The 21,410-nt window shown below is 33.4% G+C and overlaps 1 protein-coding gene across 1 annotated transcript; it reads right to left on the bottom strand.

Moving 5' to 3' along the window:
• Positions 1–13,230: 13,230 nt before the first annotated feature.
• On the bottom strand, positions 13,231–18,251 carry LOC102670330 (receptor-like protein EIX2). Its single transcript, XM_041010368.1, has 2 exons — positions 14,366–18,251; positions 13,231–13,418 (listed from the first exon to the last, which is right to left on the bottom strand). Exon 1 carries the CDS (start codon positions 18,249–18,251, stop codon positions 14,376–14,378), a length of 3,876 nt encoding a protein of 1,291 aa, XP_040866302.1. The 3' UTR covers positions 13,231–13,418; positions 14,366–14,375.
• Positions 18,252–21,410: the final 3,159 nt, after the last annotated feature.

The raw sequence follows: 21,410 nt of genomic DNA, 5'->3' as shown, positions 1-21,410 counted from the left end.
ACATTCTAGTAAGTCCTTCATACCAAATAGTATATTTGAATTCCCCATCAATTTTTCTGTTAAAAACATATTTGTGCATATATCAAATATTTGTCCTTTATAATCTCTACATGTGTTTGCTGCCCTTTATTTTAAATGACTTGTCCTTTATTTGAATAGTTGATTTGATATCGTAGACTCCTATATTTGTAAAGAATGGCACAAGGGCAGTTTTTATTTTAAATATGAATATTAGTTACTTAGATGAGGTAGAGAACAAATATTGGCAGATCAAAGATAGAGAACATAACAAATCATGTGTATAATAACTTCACAAATTTAAATTGATAACTAAACCACGTGGATGAAACATGTATATGCTAATTATGTAATAGCAATGAAATAAGGAACAATGTCAAAAATTGTAAAACAGTAGTAGTAGACACTGTTTTGCTAAAATATCAACAACTTTGATTTGCTTTCTTGAACAGTAGTAGTAGACAGTCTATTATTAACTGATTTAGTTTATATAAGCAGAATTTACGCAAGTAATTTTATTTGAATAAGGTAAATGTTTCTGTAAAGTGTTCTTTATACGTGGAAGATGGATCAGTATTGATTGAGTAATGTAGGAATTGATTCATGAAATGAAAAAGAGAAAGAGTGAGAAATGGTTGAATTGGGAAATAAGTGGATAGTAAAATGGGTGTACTTGTGTGTGTTTTATAGTGGTCCAAACATCCACTACTAGCAGTGGAACATGTTGAGATAAGTCTGGGAAGGAAGAATAACACCTTCTAATGCTAATCTCTAAAGGCATTTTTGCCCCACATCAAACCTCAATCACTGGTTCAATCCTTAACATTATGCAATAGTGTCAAATTTAAGGTATCACTTCTTACCTTTTACTCTTTTGCCATATTTCAATTTCAAGGCAACGTTAAACGTTAAATATTTCCTACCAGATTTCCTGCTTTCACTCTGTGTTTTCGCAAAGAAATATTAAAATGTGACATGAACTTGGTTGTTTTCACCGTTTTTTATACAAATCTTTGAAGGTCACAAATAAACTGTACACAAGATGATAATTATTTAGGAAAATAGGAAATAAAAAACCAAAATATTGTTAAGGTTTGTACCAGCAGGCAGAAGTTATTTCCTTGTTTATTGTGGCATGCACATTGTCAACAACTTTAACATAAAATAGATGAAGATTTATATTACACTTGCAAGTCTTTAGTTATTTCCTTATTTAATTAAATGTCACAAGCCTCAAGTCTTCAGTTCAAAACCTGCAACATCCAAAAAAAGCTACAGTTGCAAGTGAGGGGAAGGGACAGAACGAAGCTTGTCAATTAACTCTTAACTCATCCCAACTTTTAAATCACACGAAGCTTAATATTGTTAGGCTTTTTCCTTGTGTCAAGTTGTCAAAAGGTGGCCTCTTAGGAACAAAGAGGATAGGCTTAAACTCCAACTGTCCCTCACCTTAGAAGTGCTTGACACCCAAATGCTCTTCCTAGTAATTGGTGAGACTCTTGTAGAAAGCAGAATACTCCTCCTTTGTGATCTCCTTAGGCTTTGTCATCCAAATGGCCTTGTGCTTGTTCACCAAGGAGCATTCATGTGACACTTCCTTAATCTTCTTTTTATTTTGTTCTTCCTTGTCCTTCTCTTCGTCAACATCCTTCCACCTATTGTTTCTTTTCCCTCCATTCATCCCATTTTGGTGCTGCAGAAAATGGTACCTAGGGATTATGGGGAATGCCCCAACTATTCCAGTCCACGCTAAGGATTCCCACCATAAGGCTAGAGATTTGGTACAATTGAAAAAGAGATGGGCTGCATCCTCCTGCTGAATTCTGCAAAACAGACATTTGCTGTCATTTATCTCTATTTGCCTCCTTCTCAAATTAGATTTAGTCGGCAATCGATCTTTGATGAGTCTCCAAGCAAAAATTGCAGCTTTGGATGGCATTTATAATTTCCAAAGGTTCTGCAGTGCTTCATCAGGATTTGCTCCAACTGAACTTTCTTGTAACATGTTATATGCACTCCTTGTAGAGTAGCAACCATTAGGCTCTGCTTCCCACTTGCAACAATCTGCTATATGTCGCTGGATTGTAATCTGACAAATTTGTTCCAAAAAACCTGCAGCAGATGCAATTTCATTATCGAATAAAGACCTTCTCCATGAGAGGTTCCATTCCCATGAGGAGTCATTGAAACTTCCCACCTGCTGAATGAGTTTATGCTGCTGAAGTGATATCCTATACAACCTTGGGTATTTCATCTTTTGAGCCTTTCTGTGTCCAGCCCATGAGTCCTCCCAGAATTTTATTTTATCCCCGCATCCCACCCTCCAAGTAGTGCCATCTTGGAGGATAGAATTCATCTGTTGGTCATGTGTAACCTCCATTAAGTCTTTCCACCAACCTGACTCATTATTCCTTCTACTGCCTTCCACCAATGATCTCCATCCACCATACTTGGAATGCAGTATCTTGGACCATAACTTGTTACTTTGCTGAAGCATCTCCCACCTCCATTTTCCAAGTAGTGCCTTGTTGAAAGCCCTTATTTCCTGCTCATAAAAATTACACACCAACATCTGATTTTGCTGCTGGCCAATGTTACTGAAGGATATCCCATTCAGCTGTGGCCTGCACTGCATAGGTTCTGAAAATCTCTGCTGGAAAAACCTGTTTGATATTGATTTGATTTTTTGCAGAAAACAAAGAGGGGAACGAGCAACAATTTGAAGGTTGTACATTCAGGAACTAAAGAATTCAAAATAGCTAGTAATAAGAGGGATTTGTTTTTGGGATTTTCTGAGCACCAAGAGGGGCTACGCAAGAAGCTTGCACTTGAGGAGGGAAGGAAATTTGCAGCAAATGAACAACTTTGTTAACTATTTGTCCTTTCAGACTTTGCTGTTTCTTTTTGTTAATATGTAAATCACAATAGTATAAGGCTATGGCGTAAAAGATGGTCTATATTTACTTCTAAGATTGTTAGGGGTAAAAAAGACCATGTCCATAAGCCATAGCCTTATACTATTTATATTTACATATTAGCAAAAGAAACAGTCAAATCTGCACGACAAATAGTTAAGAAAGTTGTTCATTAGCTGCAAATATGCTTCCCTCCTCAAGTGCAAGCTTCTTGCGTAGCCCCTCTTGGTGCTCAGAAAATCCCAAAAACAAATCCCTCTTATTACTAGCTATTTTGAATTCTTTAGTTCCTGAATGTACAACCTTCAAATTGTTGCTCGTTCCCCTCTTTGTTTTCTGCAAGAAAGAAAATCAATATGAAACAATTCAGGCTGAATTGTTTTCGTTATTATTACTCGAACCATAACGAATAACAACTAAATAGGTCTCTCTTATTCAAATGGAAATGGATGTTGTTCCACCAGCATCATCAGCTTTGGAACAGGATTTTGGTCTCCAAATACAATGGTTGGAGGGGATTAGATCAAGGGCCTAAAAAGCACTATTTTTCTACTTGGTGGGCTGACCTAAGAGCCATCATCCAACACCAGAGTATGAATCCTGCTCTTAACCAAATTTGCTGGAAGGTGGGTAGGGGAGATTAGTTCCTCTTTTGGGAAGATCCTTGGGCTGATGAGGGGACTCCCTTAAAAGACCAATTCCCTGAACTTTTCAGAATTTCTTCCCAAAGACTTTGTAGGGTGGCAGACGTGGGGTTTTGCTCTGAAAATGAGTGGGTCTGGAACCTTTCTTGGAGAAGACATCTATTTGATAATGAGATGGAGACAGCTTCAAAATTTATTGATCAAATATCAACAATTAAGCTTAACATCAATCTGCAGGACACATGGACATGGAGAGTTGAACCTAATGGGAATTTATCTACTAAAACTGCATATCAAGTTATCAAATCTGAGCAATTTTATGAAGGCCAGCACCTGGGTTTTTAGCAACTTTGGGAGATTAAAATTCCTCCTAAAGCCTTAACTTTTGCTTGGAGATTGTTATGGGATAGACTCCTTACTAAGGACAATTTAATTAAGAGACAAATCCTCATTGACAATGACCTTTGTCCCTTCTGTCATAGCCAACCTGAATCCGCTTCTCATTTGTTCTTCTCATGTGCTAAGGTTCTGCCTCTCTGGTGGGATTTCTTTTCTTGGGTGAAGGAAGATAGGGTCATCCATTGTAGGCCCATCGATAACTTCCTCCAGCATCATCCTTTAGCAGGATCAAAGGGGTCTAATAGAAGATGGAAGATGTGGTGGATAGCAGTTACAAATACAATCTGGAAGTTCATAAATGAGTTGATTTTTCATAATCAACCCTTTGATATCTCTAAGCTGGCTTATTCAACTCTTTTTCTCATGTGGACTTGGCTGAGGGGTTGGGAAAGGGACTTCAAGGTTCCTTTCCAGTGGTGGTCTTCAGCAATGCCTCTAGTATTTAATTAATGTTTTCATTGTAGGGCAGGGTGGGGGCTTGTTGTTTTTTGTTTGTTTTTGTTCCTGCTTGTACAGGATCCCTTCCTTTTTATCTTGTAGTACCTCTGGTACTTTTTTAGTAATATAAATTATCTTTGCATTTCAAAAAAAAAAAAACTTACTTTTATAAATATTAATAAATTTATAATAAGACAATTTTTTAACATGTGCCTGCAGTTATATAATACCGTGATATGTATTTATGTGTATGAACATACAATCATTAATGCATAATTAAGAATTAGACCTGGGCTGCAGTGATTCCTTTTACTTCACTATAATCTCCCTTCTGAAGCCTTTGATTGTGTATGTTAACTTCTTTGCCTCTGAGAGTGATATTATTGTAGAGGATATCAACATATATATGGGTGCTTTATTGTGATATTATTCAATATATCTATTTTTTTTATGTTCTGCCAGTGCTATCTCTAGTAGTATCTATTTTCATATCGAGGATGCTATTCTAGATAGACAGAAATGTAATGCAATTAGTTTGGCAGTGCACACATTAGTAGAGATTTGTTTAGATACAGACCATAGTGATATTCTGTTAGATAACCCATAGTGGAATAGTTAGTTACTTAGTGGCATTAGTTCGTCATGTAGGAAAAGAAGGAGACTGCACCTGCAACTAATTAAGCCCATTAAGGATGGGTTTTGGTTATGAATTGTAGACCAGCAACTGCATATAAATAGGAATAACTGTAAAGCGCTTTATATTGTATGGATTTTAATAATTCTGAAGTTGGGTGGGTTTGAAGCAAATTTAAGTACAGCCCCGATGTGCTTGGGTGTCTTGTTAGATACCCTGTTATGCCCTCTTATGGTTCAAATTTTTTGATTTTCCATTAGTATAGTAGTTTGTAAAGTTTCCTTTTCAAATCATTTGCCCCAAGGGCAACATATCCCAATTCATTCATATCTTTCAATAATTTCTCTCTACAATTATTTAATATGCTCAAACAATATTATGCCACCATCATCTGGAAATACCAAATTAACACACATTACAACAGAATCAAAGATAAAATTAGATTTATTTAGCCACTTTAGAAAAGCTACATATGGATCAAACTATATGCAATGCACTAATTTGGTAAATGAAACTCAGAGTAAGCAAAAAAGCCTAGGACCCACCAATTGAATACATAAAACCAGCCGATCCACCACACCACATACAAACCCCAGGGCAAATTTAAGCATGCTGACTTAAACCAGTTTGTGCAATATTAGTAGACTATTGAACACCTCTACTGCAATATGTCCACAAAAGAATTGAAACAAGATCACAATGTATTCATTAATTCATCTTATTTTCAAAGACACACAGTTGATTTCTAGTTTTTTATAATGCAGTCAATCATTAAAACTAACTACAGAATATGGCAAGTGACTGCTCATGAAATACAGGGGATAACATAGCAAGTCAACAAGAAGATGCTACAGTATCAACAACAGGGGTACACCAACCAAACAAAGAGGTGCAATTAGTGAGTAAAACTAAAAAGAGGATTGTGAGTCCCACGTACCTAAAAGACTTGGTCTGAAGGTCTGAAGCCCTGCACTCGTGTCAATGAAATGGAAATGCTGCAAGGATTTGGTGCTACTAATTAGGGAACAACAATAACGAGTTGCTGATAGTCTGAAATGACAAAAGACAAATTCTGTTATGAGAATTTCAGTTTACATATACCATTACTTGTTCAATTTATGTTCAAATTAATAGAAATAAGAGTTAATTGGAGTCTAAATTAGTTGAATCTTCTTTAGCTTTGACTTTTACGATTAAGCTTTGAAAAATTTTGTTATTTCATTTGGCTCTTACTCTTGTCAACATTCTTTCATCCCTTGCAAATGATATTTTCATTTATTACAGCTTCATAGATTTATATCATATAGAGTTAAAGTGTTGGACAATATGTTGTTGAATCATCTATTTACTTGCTATTTGAGTATATGGTGTATGACTTGAACGATATTTTTGTTTCGCTGCCTAATAAGTGGACTTGTTTTAAAAAGCACGATCTTCAAATGGGAAAGTTAGATATGAATTTAGGTATAAAATCCCTTGATGTTCGTCGGTCTTGCCGTGCTAATCGCTTCTAAATCAGACATTAAAAAAGATAAATTTTCTTCCTAGTCATTTGTCATATTTCATATTGGCTAAAGTTTTGACAGTTTCTGCGAAGGCTGAACCATGTTCTTAACAAACCATGAAAACAAGTTTTGATAGGAATTCATACTTTAAGGCAATAACTGTTATCAGTTTAACAAAATTTTTTATTTCATTTATTATTTCTTCAATTTGGATGTTAAATTTGAAGGCTGTCATTGCATGCTAAACTTACATTATATGCTGATTGCATGCTGTTGCTTTACTGGGTGTATTGTGGCAGAACATTATCATTGACTACTTGTTCATTGCTAGTATTGTATAATGATATACATCTGGCTGCCTTTAACCCTTTATTTTGACTAATGTATTTATGTAGGCAAAGTTTGATATCGCAGAAGCTACGAAGGTGAAGACGAAGGTTATGTCAACAGTAGCGACGAGATGGCGGCAATTTAAGTCCACATTGACTAGCAAATTTGTGTTTGCTAAGAGTGAAGGTCAACAAACACAGGATGTTGTGACAAAATATGGACTAGATCCTGAAGCATGGAAACAATTTGAAGAAACCCGGCTCACACCTAACTGGGAGGTTAGTTGAATCTGTTTATGGTAACTTAAAATGAATATTTGTTTACCAATTTGATTATTTTAATTTGGAAAAAGTCTCTGCAATTATGTATGTCATAATACAGGGTATTAGGAAACGAGCACAATCAATTCAAAAACACAATGACTGCCCCCACGTACTTTCACGTGGGGGATATGATTTGCTTAAGAAGAAATTGTTAGACCAGAAACGAAAAAGGATACAAGAGGAAGCATTGTTGAGTGAAAATGCAGCAAGCCTTGATGAACCCCCATCTCCAATAAAAAGACATGTTAAGTGGAAGGTTGCTCGGACCAGGGCTGTTGGCAATATGACATCTGAGTCCGCACAGGAAATTGCAGATAAAATAGTAGGTTCACCAATATGTTGCAATGTTCATATGTTTAAGTATTTTGTAATGACAATGACTGCACGTTGTGTATTTTTGTGTCACTTGTTTTGTGTAGGACTCCTTAGAAGAGCAGGTAACGCAGGGCTCATTTGTACCCCATGGTCGGCAAGACATTCTGAACACTGCGATTGGCCGACCTGACCATGGGGGTCGCGTTCGGGCAGCAGGCTCAGGTGTCACTATTACTCAGTACTACGGAAAGGCATCAAGGACATGCAGCAGCTCATCCACATCCATCAGCCAACAACAACTTGATGAAGTTGTTGCAAGGCTTAGGGAAGACATGACTGGGCAGATTAGGGAAGAATTGAGGACTCAAATTAAGGAAGAATTGAGGACTCAGCTAGAAGAGGAAAATAAAAGGAGCTTGGAAATAATGACCAATGCATTGAAAGAGGCTATTAAAAAAGAGTTGTCAAATAAAGGATCCCCAGAGCTACTCCAAATTCAGCCGGACATACAACAAGTAGCTGCGCGTGTCAGCACACAGGGAAGTAATGTTGTTACCAATGTCCAGGCTTCACAAGAACATCATGCTGATGCCATACCATTGATGGGATTGTATGTGCAGCTTAAGGATGGTACAACAAGGTTTGTAGAAATATTACCTTACTTACAATTTAATCGGACTTTTGTTTTTTCTTGCAGCTGTAATTGTTGGGTTTGGTTTGTGTTTTGTTCATCGTTTAGTTTGTGTTTTATATGCATTAGTTTTTGCTTTGTTTATGGTTCATTTAAGGTTGGTGGCCATGGGGAAAATAATGGAGGGGGATTCAATCATACACACAGTGGCATATGCAGATGATGTTGTCAGGGTAAGTGTAGAAACAGTTATTGATCCTGAGGCTGAGGTCCCCTATGCCACCTCAGAAATACAATATGTGAAGCAGGTCGTCGATACATTTGTAGCTTGGCCCACACACCTTGTGAAAGCTGTATTAGATGAGGTAACATGTTTGATTTGACATACATAAAGTAAAACATTGATACATTACAGTACAAATACTCACCCACTTTCATTAACCATGTAGGATCCACAAAGTATTCCACACAACGAGGATGCACATGTGCCGAAGCCGACTAATGTGGACGCAGATGATCCGTTGCGTGGATTGATAAAGTACAGTTTCGATATTTACGACAACCCACTTGAAATCAACTTTGATGGGAGCTTTCTTGGAATTGTAGATGCATCTGCATCGATATTCATCACATATTCAGATGTTAGTGAAATAATAGCAGGAGACAAAAGTCTGAACATATCTGTCATACAATTATGGTTAATGTAAGTGAAATCCTTCATTTATTTATTCGTCATTCATTCTATATCATGATCCACTACAATACTTTCAAATCATGTGAATAGGTATATGCATGAGTGGAGTCAGATATTCAGTCAAGGTTTCATGTATGCATTCCTTGAGCCACAGTCGTTGGTTTGTTCAAAGGAAAGACGCAGCGAATGCGAACAATATCTTCAAAGATGGCTTAAGGAATCTGACCGAGAGGTGTACATTGGACCTTACTTCCATCAGTAAGTGTTATTTAACAAACATACTTCAAATGATGTTTGGGTGTATACGTATCTAATGTGTATCACATGCAGGGCACATTGGCAACTCGTAGTTTTGTGTCCTAGGCAACATGTTGTTGTTTGGTTCTGTTCCTTGCGTATGAAACCTGATATGCATATCAAAGCTACAATTAATAGGTTATCTCATACCATATAAATTTTTACAAGCCTTCTTTAATGGGAATTATTGATTGACATGTTGTTGTATATGCGTTGATGTGGTTTTTTAAAAGCAGTGTAATGACGAAATTGAAGACGACCTTGTCTCCTGAAACTAAGGCAGTTGCACCTAAGTGGATTGAAGTAAAGGTTAGTCAGCTATGTACCATGCGTTATTGTTGTCTAGTTAAGTCATGAAATTATGTAATGTATACGATGTTCAAATGTTTTCCATATGTAGAGTCACGTTCAAACCGACTGTTATGAATGTGGATATTATGTAATGCATTGGATCTGAAACATCATAACCAGCGACATAAAGAGTGACTGGTCCATGGTATGCATAAACTTCAGTGCAATTGGAACTGAATTTTTATATTTGCAGTACTAACTTACAATTATGAATACTTGCAGTGGTTTGCTAATGACACACCGTTGGACATCGACATCATCACCACAATTCGAAAAAAATGGGCAACATTTTTTTTAAAGACAGCAATAAGTAAAAACGGCTAATGATGGCGTAGGAGTATTTCTTTTTTCCTGTATTTGAGACAATTGTTATGTTATTTTACACAGCGGCTATTTTATTTTCGGTCATGCTACTGTGATTCATAATGAATCACAAATCCTATAATGGTGATTGCGTGCAATGGTTTTCTGTTCATATAATTGTAGTAATATATTGTCTTTACCCCCTTCTACTGCATTGCATCTGCATTTGATTACCACAGCAACAATTTAGTGCAGCTATAGTACCACCAAGCTTGGCACTGCAGCAGTTAACTGAACAAATGAAGTGTCCACAGTCATTGGATGGTTGCCTGGTAGAGGTACATGTTATAAACTAATAAGATTTCCTGCGTGTTAGGTATAATTATTAAGAAAAGGCACTATATATATAGACTTTTATATATAAAGCTTATTAGAGTTTTAACACACTCTTTTTAACACACTCTCCACTGTTGGTTGAAATTTATTGAGAATTATAAAATCAGAATAATGACTCATCAAATGAGTAGTGGGACCTGCCAAATTTGTGATTTTTAAGAAATTTGAGCCAACAAAAAAGAGTGTGTTCAAGAGAATGTGTTAGAGACAATGTTGCTACCATTTCTCTATTTAGGAATGGTGTTTGTAGTTATTAGTGAAAATAGAAATAGAAAATATTTTCCTTATGTCAAACAGGCTCCTGATTTTCAATTTCCTCAGACTTGTGTTGTCATGTGCGATAAGCAACATGCTCCCTGCTATGACATTTGTCATGGCTGGTATTTTCAGGTAAATTTAAATGCATAATCACTTAATGTTAATCTTTATCTTAATTCTATTCATTTGTTACTATTAGTACCATTTTTTTTTGTATTGCTTTGAGATAACATGGTTTTACTCTCTGCTTGGGATGGATTAGGATGGAGAAGTTAACGTGACAAAAGTAAGATGCCAACCAAAGGTGATTGGAACTGTAGTAACAGTTGCTGGGGCCATGTTGATGACATTGTACAAAGGGCAAGTAATCAGTTTCTTCGTGTCTAAGTACATGCATCACCCAACAAACTATGAACCTGAAAACAACACTGATTCTGGTGAAAAGGATTGGTTCAAGGGTTCTGTTCTTCTCGTACTTGCCACCCTTTCATGGGCTTCTTCATCCTTCAGGCAAGTAATTAAGTCTTTACTACTTTGATTGTTGGTGTAATGACAGTGACTTGTGTACATTATTTATGATTAATGCAGGCACTAACATTAAGTAAATACCCTGGTCAGCTCTCCCTCACAGCACTTGTGTGTGGCTTAGGTACACTTTGCTGCAGCCTATGTTGTAAGCCACTCTCTCTCTATTTGTCTATCCATCTATGATCTATCTGATAAATTATTATATATATATGGTCTAAGATCATCTGATTCCAATTTGTGCTTTAAGTAACACATAATCGAGTTTTATTAATTATTTTTTTAAAATTAAAAGAAACCTCAATTACCTATGACATAAAAAATTGATCAGGAGTCAAGATTATAGACATGTCCTAGTCTCGGAATATACAATAATTTTTTATTCTATTTTTCTGTGTATTTATTGTTGAACTAGGGAATAATATAATCAGGTATCACCTACTATGTTCAAGGGATTGTCATGCAGAAAAAAGGGCCTGTTTTCGTTACTGCTTTCAGCCCTTTGATGATGATTATCGTAGCCATCATGGGTGCCTTCATCCTTGCAGAAAAAATATATCTTGGAGGGTAAGTACTCAATACTCATATCTTGTTTTAGGCACAAAGAAAGAAGCTTAAACATTTTAATTGACTCACTCTTACATAAAAGTTTGGTGTTTGTTACATAAAAGTTGAAACATCACAATCTTAAAAAGCTATAGTCATTAGAGCTATAGCTTTGAAACAGTGGATTTATTTGCATGTGATTTCAGGGTCATTAGAGCTATTGTCGTTGTCATATATTGATCCAAACATTAACTATTACACCCTTCATTACTTATATAAATATATGGAACCCCAAATTAGGATTGATATATACTATAAGAACTATATTCCATTTGCTAGTATGACCTGAAGTATCCTTTATGGTTTTTTTTTTTGTTTTCATATATATATGTTTGTTGTATATAAATGTAGCTTTGTTTTTGAAACTTGAATGGCATAACACAAATTTCGTCAACAGGCAAAATACTTCAACGACGGTCGTAAACTAAATCCGTCTTTATATAGTTATTTACCAACAACGACGGGTGCTAGGGACACCGACGTTGATATACTGGCAAACAACGTCGGGCCTTTCTAACCCGACGTTGAAATGGAAGCATACAACGACGTGTGTTAGGCTACCCGACGTTGAAATGGGACAAAACAACGACGTGTATACACGTCGTTGAAATGGATCACAACAACGACGGGTTCTTTATAATGTGCGTCGTTGAATCCCTATTTATAACGTCTGTTCTTTTCTAGCCACTGACGTTGTTTTTTTCCATTACAAAGATGGGTGTTAGTTGACCGATGTCGTTGTTGTCGACATACAACGACACCTGGAACAAAGACGGTGTTGGGCCCGTCGTAGATACTGGTTTTCCACCAATGTAGAAGCTTGTTTTTGTGGTAGTGGTATCACTCTCTGCACGCTTCCATGTTAAATAAAAGCTAAATGATGAGGTAAAGTGTAAACATGAAACACACAAATAATGAAATCCTTGCAATAATATAAAAACTCATATATTTCACTAAAACCAGTAATGATTGTTTTAATATTCCCATCAAATTGTTGCTTCTACTCACCTTAATTAAGAAAAAGCAATTCTAGGAAGTTTGTAAATTGAGCAAACATGGCTCCTAAAATCTAGGTTAGGAGACCGTCAGATTGGTTGATCATCTGGTGCTTTTAGGTTGATTCAGAACATAAGAAAAGTACATCAATAAATTACAAATTATTATTAAAATTGTTGAAACATTCATTTGTTATAGATGTTACTATGATCATGATTTTGGTGCTTTGTTAATATTAATGATGCTTATAGTATATGTTTACCTAACACCCAATTTATAGGTAAAATTATCCAATGTAATATGGATACCAAATGGAGATATTTTCTTTATTTTTAGTATAGATTAATAATTAATAATATAGATTATTATTATTGTTTCTTTCTTAAAATAAAAGGCATGCATAGTTTGAAAATTGGAGTGATCTCCATATAATTGAAACATATGGTGTCAAATTATTTTGGTCTAATTATCACAAAATGATTATGATAGATTCATTCATTCAAAATATGTGCAAGAAATTTTTTTATTTTTTTATTTTTAAAAAATTGAAAATGAGACCCTTATCAAATGTTTAACTTAACAATGTTTTTGTCAAACCAAAATTTTGATCAAGAGAAAGATGCACGTAAAGTATTGATATAATACATTATAATTTATATTTCATTATAAGCATAACGCTAATACAACTAGAGTCTTCTTAAAACTATCAAAACATGATATAAGTATCTCAATTATCAGTGAAGAAATGTAAAACAATCATAATTTCCAACTTATTGCCTTCTCCAAGCATTAACAAACTTAGACATTGGAGTCATCCAAGAGGGCTAGTGTCTTCAAGGACTGAAAATTAAAAAGAGAAAGAAAGAAAGAAAAGAAAAACAAAATGTTAGTTTCCAAAATGTGTAAATAAAAATAAATAAAATTCTTATACTTATAAAAAAAATTCTAGTAATTCAAGTAGTCAGAATAATAACATCAAGTTAATGATAGATTAAAATCACAATAGTTTATAAGAAAAACATTTAAGTATTTAACATCAATAATTATGAGTTTAATGATTATATAACGACAATATAGTTTTATACTATTAATTAATCTTAACATAACTTTTGTAAAATTTCACAAACTTATTACATACATACTAGTAAATAATTGGATGGCAATATAAAATAATTTAACATTATTAATACACAACTTATTTTCTCTAATTATATCTCTATTTTATTTTGATAATGAAAACTTTTCATCCAAATTTTTAAAAGATTACATAGGACATAGTTTTATTAAAATAAACTCAACCAAGCACGAAATCGTGACCCTACTTAATTATCATGCTATAATTACTCATTTAATTATTTATGGGTAATAAATCTCATCTTTCTTTTATAATTTACGAAAGCAACTTAGCCATTGTATCACAAAAAATAATATCTCTTTTAATATATATTTTTTTTATTTGAAATCAGAAATAATATTAAACAGTTTACAATACTTATACATTTTCAATATGTTTTAACTTCAATATATATATATATTCATATCATCTCTCAAATAAACTTAATTAATTTAACTAATCTTTCATATAACTTAGGGATCTAACTTTGTAGTAGCTATTGACTTGAAATTATCCCATATCTCTTAAAAATTAATTATATTAAAAATAGTTAAAAAGTATGAAATCTTATTGTCACAATTCAAAATTATAATATATATGAAATCTTTCATGTATATAAACTATATGAAAAGCAAAAGAAACTATATATATGGAAGGGCTAGAATATTATTACCTGTTAAGCTTCAGTCATGCACCTTTGATATTTTATTAGCAAATACTGCGACCTTGACATAAATATTGTCTGATAGATTTTTCAAGAACTTGAAATAGGCATGTCTCCAAGAACGCTTGAATAAGATTGAGCCAAACACCACCCAAAAGCTTATAACAAATCCAAATGTCATACTCATGTAAAATTCACGACTGAAAAGTGAATATTCATCCTCTGGAACTTCAACATTTGGTTCTTGTGCTAGCCCCTTATCAATACACAATTTCTCAAGAGGCGGTCCACAAAGATCAAGATTATCTTCATAACTCGAGGCATTAAAACTCTGTAACTGCGTGCTGGTTGGAATTTTTCCAGTTAGATAGTTATGTGACAAATCTAACACACCGAGTCCATAAATTTGAGTAAGACTTGGAGCAATTGAACCAACCAATTGGTTTCTTGACAAATCAAGAGATTCAAGTGATGTTAGCTTTCCGATTTTTGAGGGAATTATCCCTATCAAATTGTTTCTTGATAAATTCAATGAAACCAATCCAAATAAATTCTCTATTTCCAGTGGAATTTCTCCAGAAAAGTGATTGCTTGAGAGATCAATAATTTTTAGAAGTAGTAACCCATTATTTTTGAATATTTGTTCTGAACCTTTCCACATCAAGAGTGCATTCAAATCATATGGTTGAGGACTTGAAGAGTAATTGAGTTTGACAAAATATGAATGACCTTGATAATCTCTTGAAGATGTCTTTTGAGTCATTGAAGTAAAATTTTTTATGCATTTAGGAATTTGCCCAGACATGCTGTTTAGTGAGAGATCCAAGAGTTGAATCTTACTTAGGTAGCAAATTTTCAAAGGTAAACTTCCATGGAAATTATTTCTTCCCAAACTTAAAAATTGCAACTCCTGTAATTCGCTCCCAATCCAAGCAGGGATAAGTCCTGATAATCTATTTTCTGCAATATCTAGCATTACTAGATTTGTGCAACTCCTCAAGGAGAAAGGTATCTCATCTGTTAAGTTGTTGTTTCTCAATAGCAATGCTTGAAGATGAAGAAGAGATCCCATGGATGTAGGTATCCTTCCAGAAAAATTATTGTGACTTAAGTCCAAATAAGATAATGACTTGAAATGGATCCAACAATCCGGAATTTTTCCAGAGAAATGATTATTTGAAAGATCTAATTGGTATAAATTTTCAACTGTATCATTCACACATAAAAATGAAAGAGAATCTGAGAATTTGTTTTTGGATAAATCAAGAAACACGGAACCTCGCAGAAATGGTGGAATAGGGTCATCAAATTGATTTGATCCAAGAATTATGGAGGTGTAAAGATTCTTTATTGGAAAATTTGGAATTATACCATGGAGATTATTGTATGAAATATTCATTGAAATCCATTCTCGGAATGCTAAGTTAGCCCAAAACCACTTTGGAACCATACCTGCTATTCCAGCATTTGAAATGTCAATATCCCAAATTTGATTTTGTGTCTCCAACCATTTGGGAAATACTGGACCTAGCTTGCAAGATCGCAATCCTATGTGGCTCAACTGAAATGGTGGGACCCAATTTTGGCTAAATGCCAAGGCCAATAAAGAGTTGTCAGATAACTCCAATAAGTCTAAGTTAGACATATTAGCGAAATGATAGTCAGTGAGCACACCCTTTAAGGAATTTGATTGCATATCTAGTCTCTTCAGTTGAGGTGGAAATTTAATATCTTTAGAAATCTCTCCTTTTAGCTTGTTTCCATAAAGATATAATTCTCTTAAAGATGAGAATATTGAGAGGTCGGGTAGTGTGCCGTTGATTTGATTCATGCCTAGATATAATTGTTCCAATGAATATCTAGCACATCCAGATAAGTGATGGATTATCATTGGAAACTCTTCACTCAAGCTATTATTAGACATATACAATGAGCGCAAAGCACATGCATTCCCAAATGATTTGGGAATTCCACCTTCTAAAGAGTTTGATTCGATTGACAAAGACTCCAACAGAGACGGCAATTTGTTCCTCTCTGGAATTTTTCCGTTTAATTGATTTTCTGAAAGATCCAATCTTTTCAAGGCAGAAAATACTGAAAGGTCAGGAAACGTACCATTGATTTGATTTCCTTCTAAGTTCAATTCTTGCAGCGAGAATCTGGCACATCCAGACAAGTGATGGATTATCATTGGAAACTCTTCACTCAAGCTATTATCAGACATGTCCAATGAGCGCAAAGCACATGCATTCCCTAATGATTTGGGAATTCCACCTTCTAAAGAGTTTGATTGGATTGACAGAGATTTCAAATGAAGTGGTAAGCGGAGGCCTTCAGGTATATTTCCACTTAATTGATTCATATCAAGAGCCAATGTTTTTAGAGATGAGAATACTGAAATGTCAGGTAAAGAGCCGGTGATTTGGTTATATGTCAAATCCAAATCTTGTAATGAGTGTCTAACACAACCACTAGACAAATTATGAAGGATTGATGGAAGGTCTTCAGTCAAATTGTTTGCTGGCATGTATAAAGAATGTAAGGTGCATATATTCGCCAAGGATTTCAAATCCTCACCCTTGAATATATTATATGAGAGGTCGAGGTGCTCAAGAGAATTCATTACACGGCCAAAATGGTTTAATGTGGAACCCTCCAAGAGGTTATAACTAAGGTCAAGCTCAACAAGGTTGAAAGTGACGTTGGACAGCCACTGGAGAATCATTGATGACGTGAAGTTGTTCGAGGAAAGATCAAGAATGGAAAGGGAACTAGAAAAATTGAATTTAGAGAGCCTCACTGAAAGGATAAACTGATCGGAAAGGCTACAATCAATTAAACTCAGTTCTCTAAGTTTTGGTAGCTTGGCAATCATTTGGGGGTAGCTATGAGAAGTGTTGAGATTAGATATGGAGAGCAAGGAAAGATGGGTTAAAGAAATGAGATTAGACAGCCAATGATCTCCATCGTCAATTTTGAGAGCACCACCATCATCATCATAATGTGATCCTCCAAGATAAAGCTTCTGCAAATTTGAAAGGTTCCCAAGTTGGGACGGTATACTTCCTTCAAAAGAATTGTAGCTGAGATCAAGATGCTGCAACTGGGAGGGATTTCCAATTTGAGAGGGTATATTTCCTTCAAATCGATTGACACTGAGATCAAGATGCTGCAACTGGGAGAGATTTACAATTTGAGAGGGTATATTTCCTTCAAGTTGATTGCCCCAGAGATCAAGATGCTGCAACTGGGAGAGATTTCCAAGTTGACGTGGGATTGAACCCTCCAGAGAATTCCCAGCAAGATTTAAGTATTTCAAATGAGAAAGAGAGCCAAACTGAGTGGGAATTTTTCCGCCAAATTGAGAATATGACAGATCAAGGTATCTCAAGTTGCTGAGAGAACCAAGAAACTCTGGGATTCCTTTGCGTTGAAAAGAATTGCAACTGAGGTTTAAATAGTTTAATTGTTGCAACTCCATCAACGACTTGTGGATCTCTCCGCTAATATAACGTACTTGTTCTTCATTAACATCTCTATGAAGGTCGAGCATTAGGACATGGCCGGTGAGGTTGCTGCAGCGAATCCCTTGCCATTGGCAGCAATCAGAAGTGGTCCAAGAAGAGAGCATGCCATAGTCATCCACAAGGGCAGCCTTGAATTGGAGGAGTGCTTCCCTCTCAGTCTGAATGCACATAATTTGGTCTTGAGCAGAAACAAGAACCTGCAACATCATAAATATTATTATGGCTTGCATGAATTTCAAACGAACTGGATTAATGGTTGGCATTTTGGTGGTTATCATCACAAAGGCAAAGTGATTAATTGATGAAATGAATCCACTCAATATGAGAATTAGAATGATACTGATGACTTTAGCAGTGCCAATAGCCATGCATATATATAACATTGCGATGGTTAATGGAACACATATTTCTCAACAGTTGGGCCACTCATAATTTCTTCCAAGTATGTAAAATATATTCAAATAATTTCTTTTGACCCAAATAGTTTGATTAGTTATGTTTACTATATAATTATTTCTTTCCCGTTTTTTTTTTAAATTATCAGCTCTTTTTATATTATTTATATTATACATGTTATAAATATAAAAGCAAAAGAAGTAAGTATTAGGACGTTTCTAAAATATAAACAAGTAACTAGAACTATGTATAATGGTAAAAATGTTGGAACATAAAAGTGTGTATAACTTTTATTTTGTTATTTAAAAGTTAAAGGGATTTGGATAGTAAACGAGATTTAATTTGGTGGGATAAAATATGTGAATTATTGTAAATATTTTGATATTATCTTCTCCTCTGCTAATAAAAAAAATCAGGAGAGGAAGGGTGGAATTTGATAAAAAAAAAAAAACTTATGTGGTACTATAAGATGGAGCATATACACATGCCCACTATAAGATGGGTTCGGCATCCAACTAATAACACGTCTAAATAATAATTATGATTTTTGTGGTTCTGTTTGCTTCTGCCACAACTATTTTGAGAAAAATAATGACTTTAAAGGAATTTTTTGAAAGAAAACTTTTATCCAAATGTCATTGATTTTTTTTTAATTTTAAAATGAAATTTGCTCCTAACTTTCATCCAAATGCCATTGAATTTTTATTTTTATTTTCAGAAAACGACGACTTCAAAAAGTTCTCTAATTCAATAAAAATTAAAATAAAAGACGACTTTGAATTGCCAATACGAAATTAAAGTAACATAGCTGTTTGCGTATGCCTGCTTGAATACCTTAATAATTATTTAAAATTGGCATTCATCTAAAAATTATGTCCGAAAGAATAGCATAATTAATCCTTTTATATGTAGAATCAATAAATAGCTTTATTATTTTTTGTTCTGTTATAAAAGAGTTATTTGAATGTAAATATATTCTAAAGCAAAGCAGACTAAAAGAGAAGCTAGCAAAATTTTGTAATGACCCCAATTAAATCAATTTATCTTTTCTAGAGCTAAAATTTTATTATTTCTACTGACTATTCATTATTTAAAATTTTATATTTATATCAATTTACTTTTGATCAAATTTTATTATTATATTACTAAATTTCTTTCTGTGTTTATTGCATTCATATTTATTTGTTTTATTATTTTGTATTCTTTTAATTTATTATTTCATTTTAATATTTAACCTAGTTACATAAAAATATTTTATTTTTTACTTTTAATAAATAACAGTCAAAACAAAAGTTTTAGATATTCATACTTATAAATTAGACAAAAAAATTAATTTTTAGGATATTTAATTTTTAAAATGTTGTAATATACGAATCAAATATATAAAAAAAATCTATTCAATAAAATTTATGAAATCAGTTAAAAAAAACCTATACACTTGGACGCTATGAGATGGGTTAAATTTTCAGCAAACAGCTAATTTCCAATCAAAACTCGTATAGGTACTACAGTCTACAACACGTCTAAATAATAATTATGACTTTGGTGATCTTGTTTGTTTCTACTACAACTACTTTTAGGAAAATAGTAATTTCAAAGGAAATTTTTGAACGAAAGCTTTCATCCATATGTCATTTGAATTTTTTTTTTATTTTAAAATAAAATTTGTTCCCAACTTCTCTTTTAAATATGTATTAATTTTATTAGTTCATATTATTTTTTTACTAATAGTAACTAATAAAATCGGTATATACTTAAAAGAGAAGTTAGAGTAAATTTTACTAGTTGATACTATTAAATACTTCAAATTGAATCCTTTAATTTATTTATTTTCAGCTTTCATTTTTAACTATTCAACTTTTTTCAAACTTTTAAATTTCATCCTAAGTATTAACTATCAATTAACATATTTTAAGTAATCGTTCTAAACACAACCTAAATCCTATGGTGGCAAACACTATGAGCAAGATTGTGTGCACTAATTACTTGACCCATATTTTGTTATGCATTTCAACGGAACAATTTTCAGTTTAAAGATGCTAAACGTAGTATATATATTTTCTTATGAGTAAAATGACGAAAATTACACAACAACACAACTTTTCTTTTATTTTTCAATTTAATATCTAACCAATTAAATAAAAAATAAGACTTAGAAAATAATGTAACATTCTAAACGATATATATCAAGAGTAGACTAGTGACATTTTAGGGGAGTTACAAAAAAGTTACAGTATATCTTCGTAAAGTAATGACATTCATATTTAAAATAATTAGAAAAATAATAAGCACAATTTGCAATTTATGAAAACAAAAAACTGCACTTTGAAAAAAAAAAGGTTAAAAGTATTACTCACGGTAACTTTTGCACTTTGTTTGGATTAGAAATCAAATAGAGAAAAATGAGAGAGGGAAAAAACAGAAATAAAAGATCAACGAGGGGGAAAATTTATATTGTTTGGATAAATAGAAATAAAAAAAAATTGAATGATTTTTTTTTAGCAATCCTCCCATAAAATTACCATTGCTTCACACAAAATACTTCCATTTTATCACTGTTTTTGAGGAATCAATATTTTTTTGGACTCCACTAAATTTATTTTGCTTCATTTTCATTTCCATCCCATGAAAATCAAAAGTTTCCGTTTCATTTTCATTCATTTATTTCCAATTTATTTCCTTCCAAATCATCTTAAACAAGTGGAGGACTTCAAATTATATGTTAAAATGGTGTCTGCTTTAAGTGACATTCAAATTGAGTTTGGTTGAAAAAAGTGATCATGTTCTTAATTAAGAAGAAAAAATTGGGTTTAAAAAAGTATACCATGCTTGAAAGGCAATCAAATTTAAATACACACATGATAGCATTAAATTCTTTTATTTTCTCACATTTTTAATTTTTTATATGGGCTATAATTTCATTATTCCTATATATCAATATAATATAGAATAAATTTCTTAATTCAATATTCATATAATAAATGTTTAATATCAATTTGATATTAGTTATATTAACTAAAATTTGTACTACTTAATATGATGATACTTTCAAGGGAGGACTTGGAAAATTATATAGTCAAATGTATGATTGACAAATATAGTTAATAGAATTTCATACTTAAAAGGGCAAT

This window comes from Glycine max, chromosome 16 (genome assembly GCF_000004515.6).
Source record: "Glycine max cultivar Williams 82 chromosome 16, Glycine_max_v4.0, whole genome shotgun sequence".
Classification (NCBI taxonomy): domain Eukaryota; kingdom Viridiplantae; phylum Streptophyta; class Magnoliopsida; order Fabales; family Fabaceae; genus Glycine; species Glycine max.
This window is presented reverse-complemented; position numbering and strand designations above follow the sequence as displayed.

Coding starts and splice junctions, on each gene's coding strand:
- LOC102670330 (XM_041010368.1), bottom strand. CDS start 18,251: ATGGCTATTGGCACTGCTAAAGTCATCAGTATCATTCTAATTCTCATA.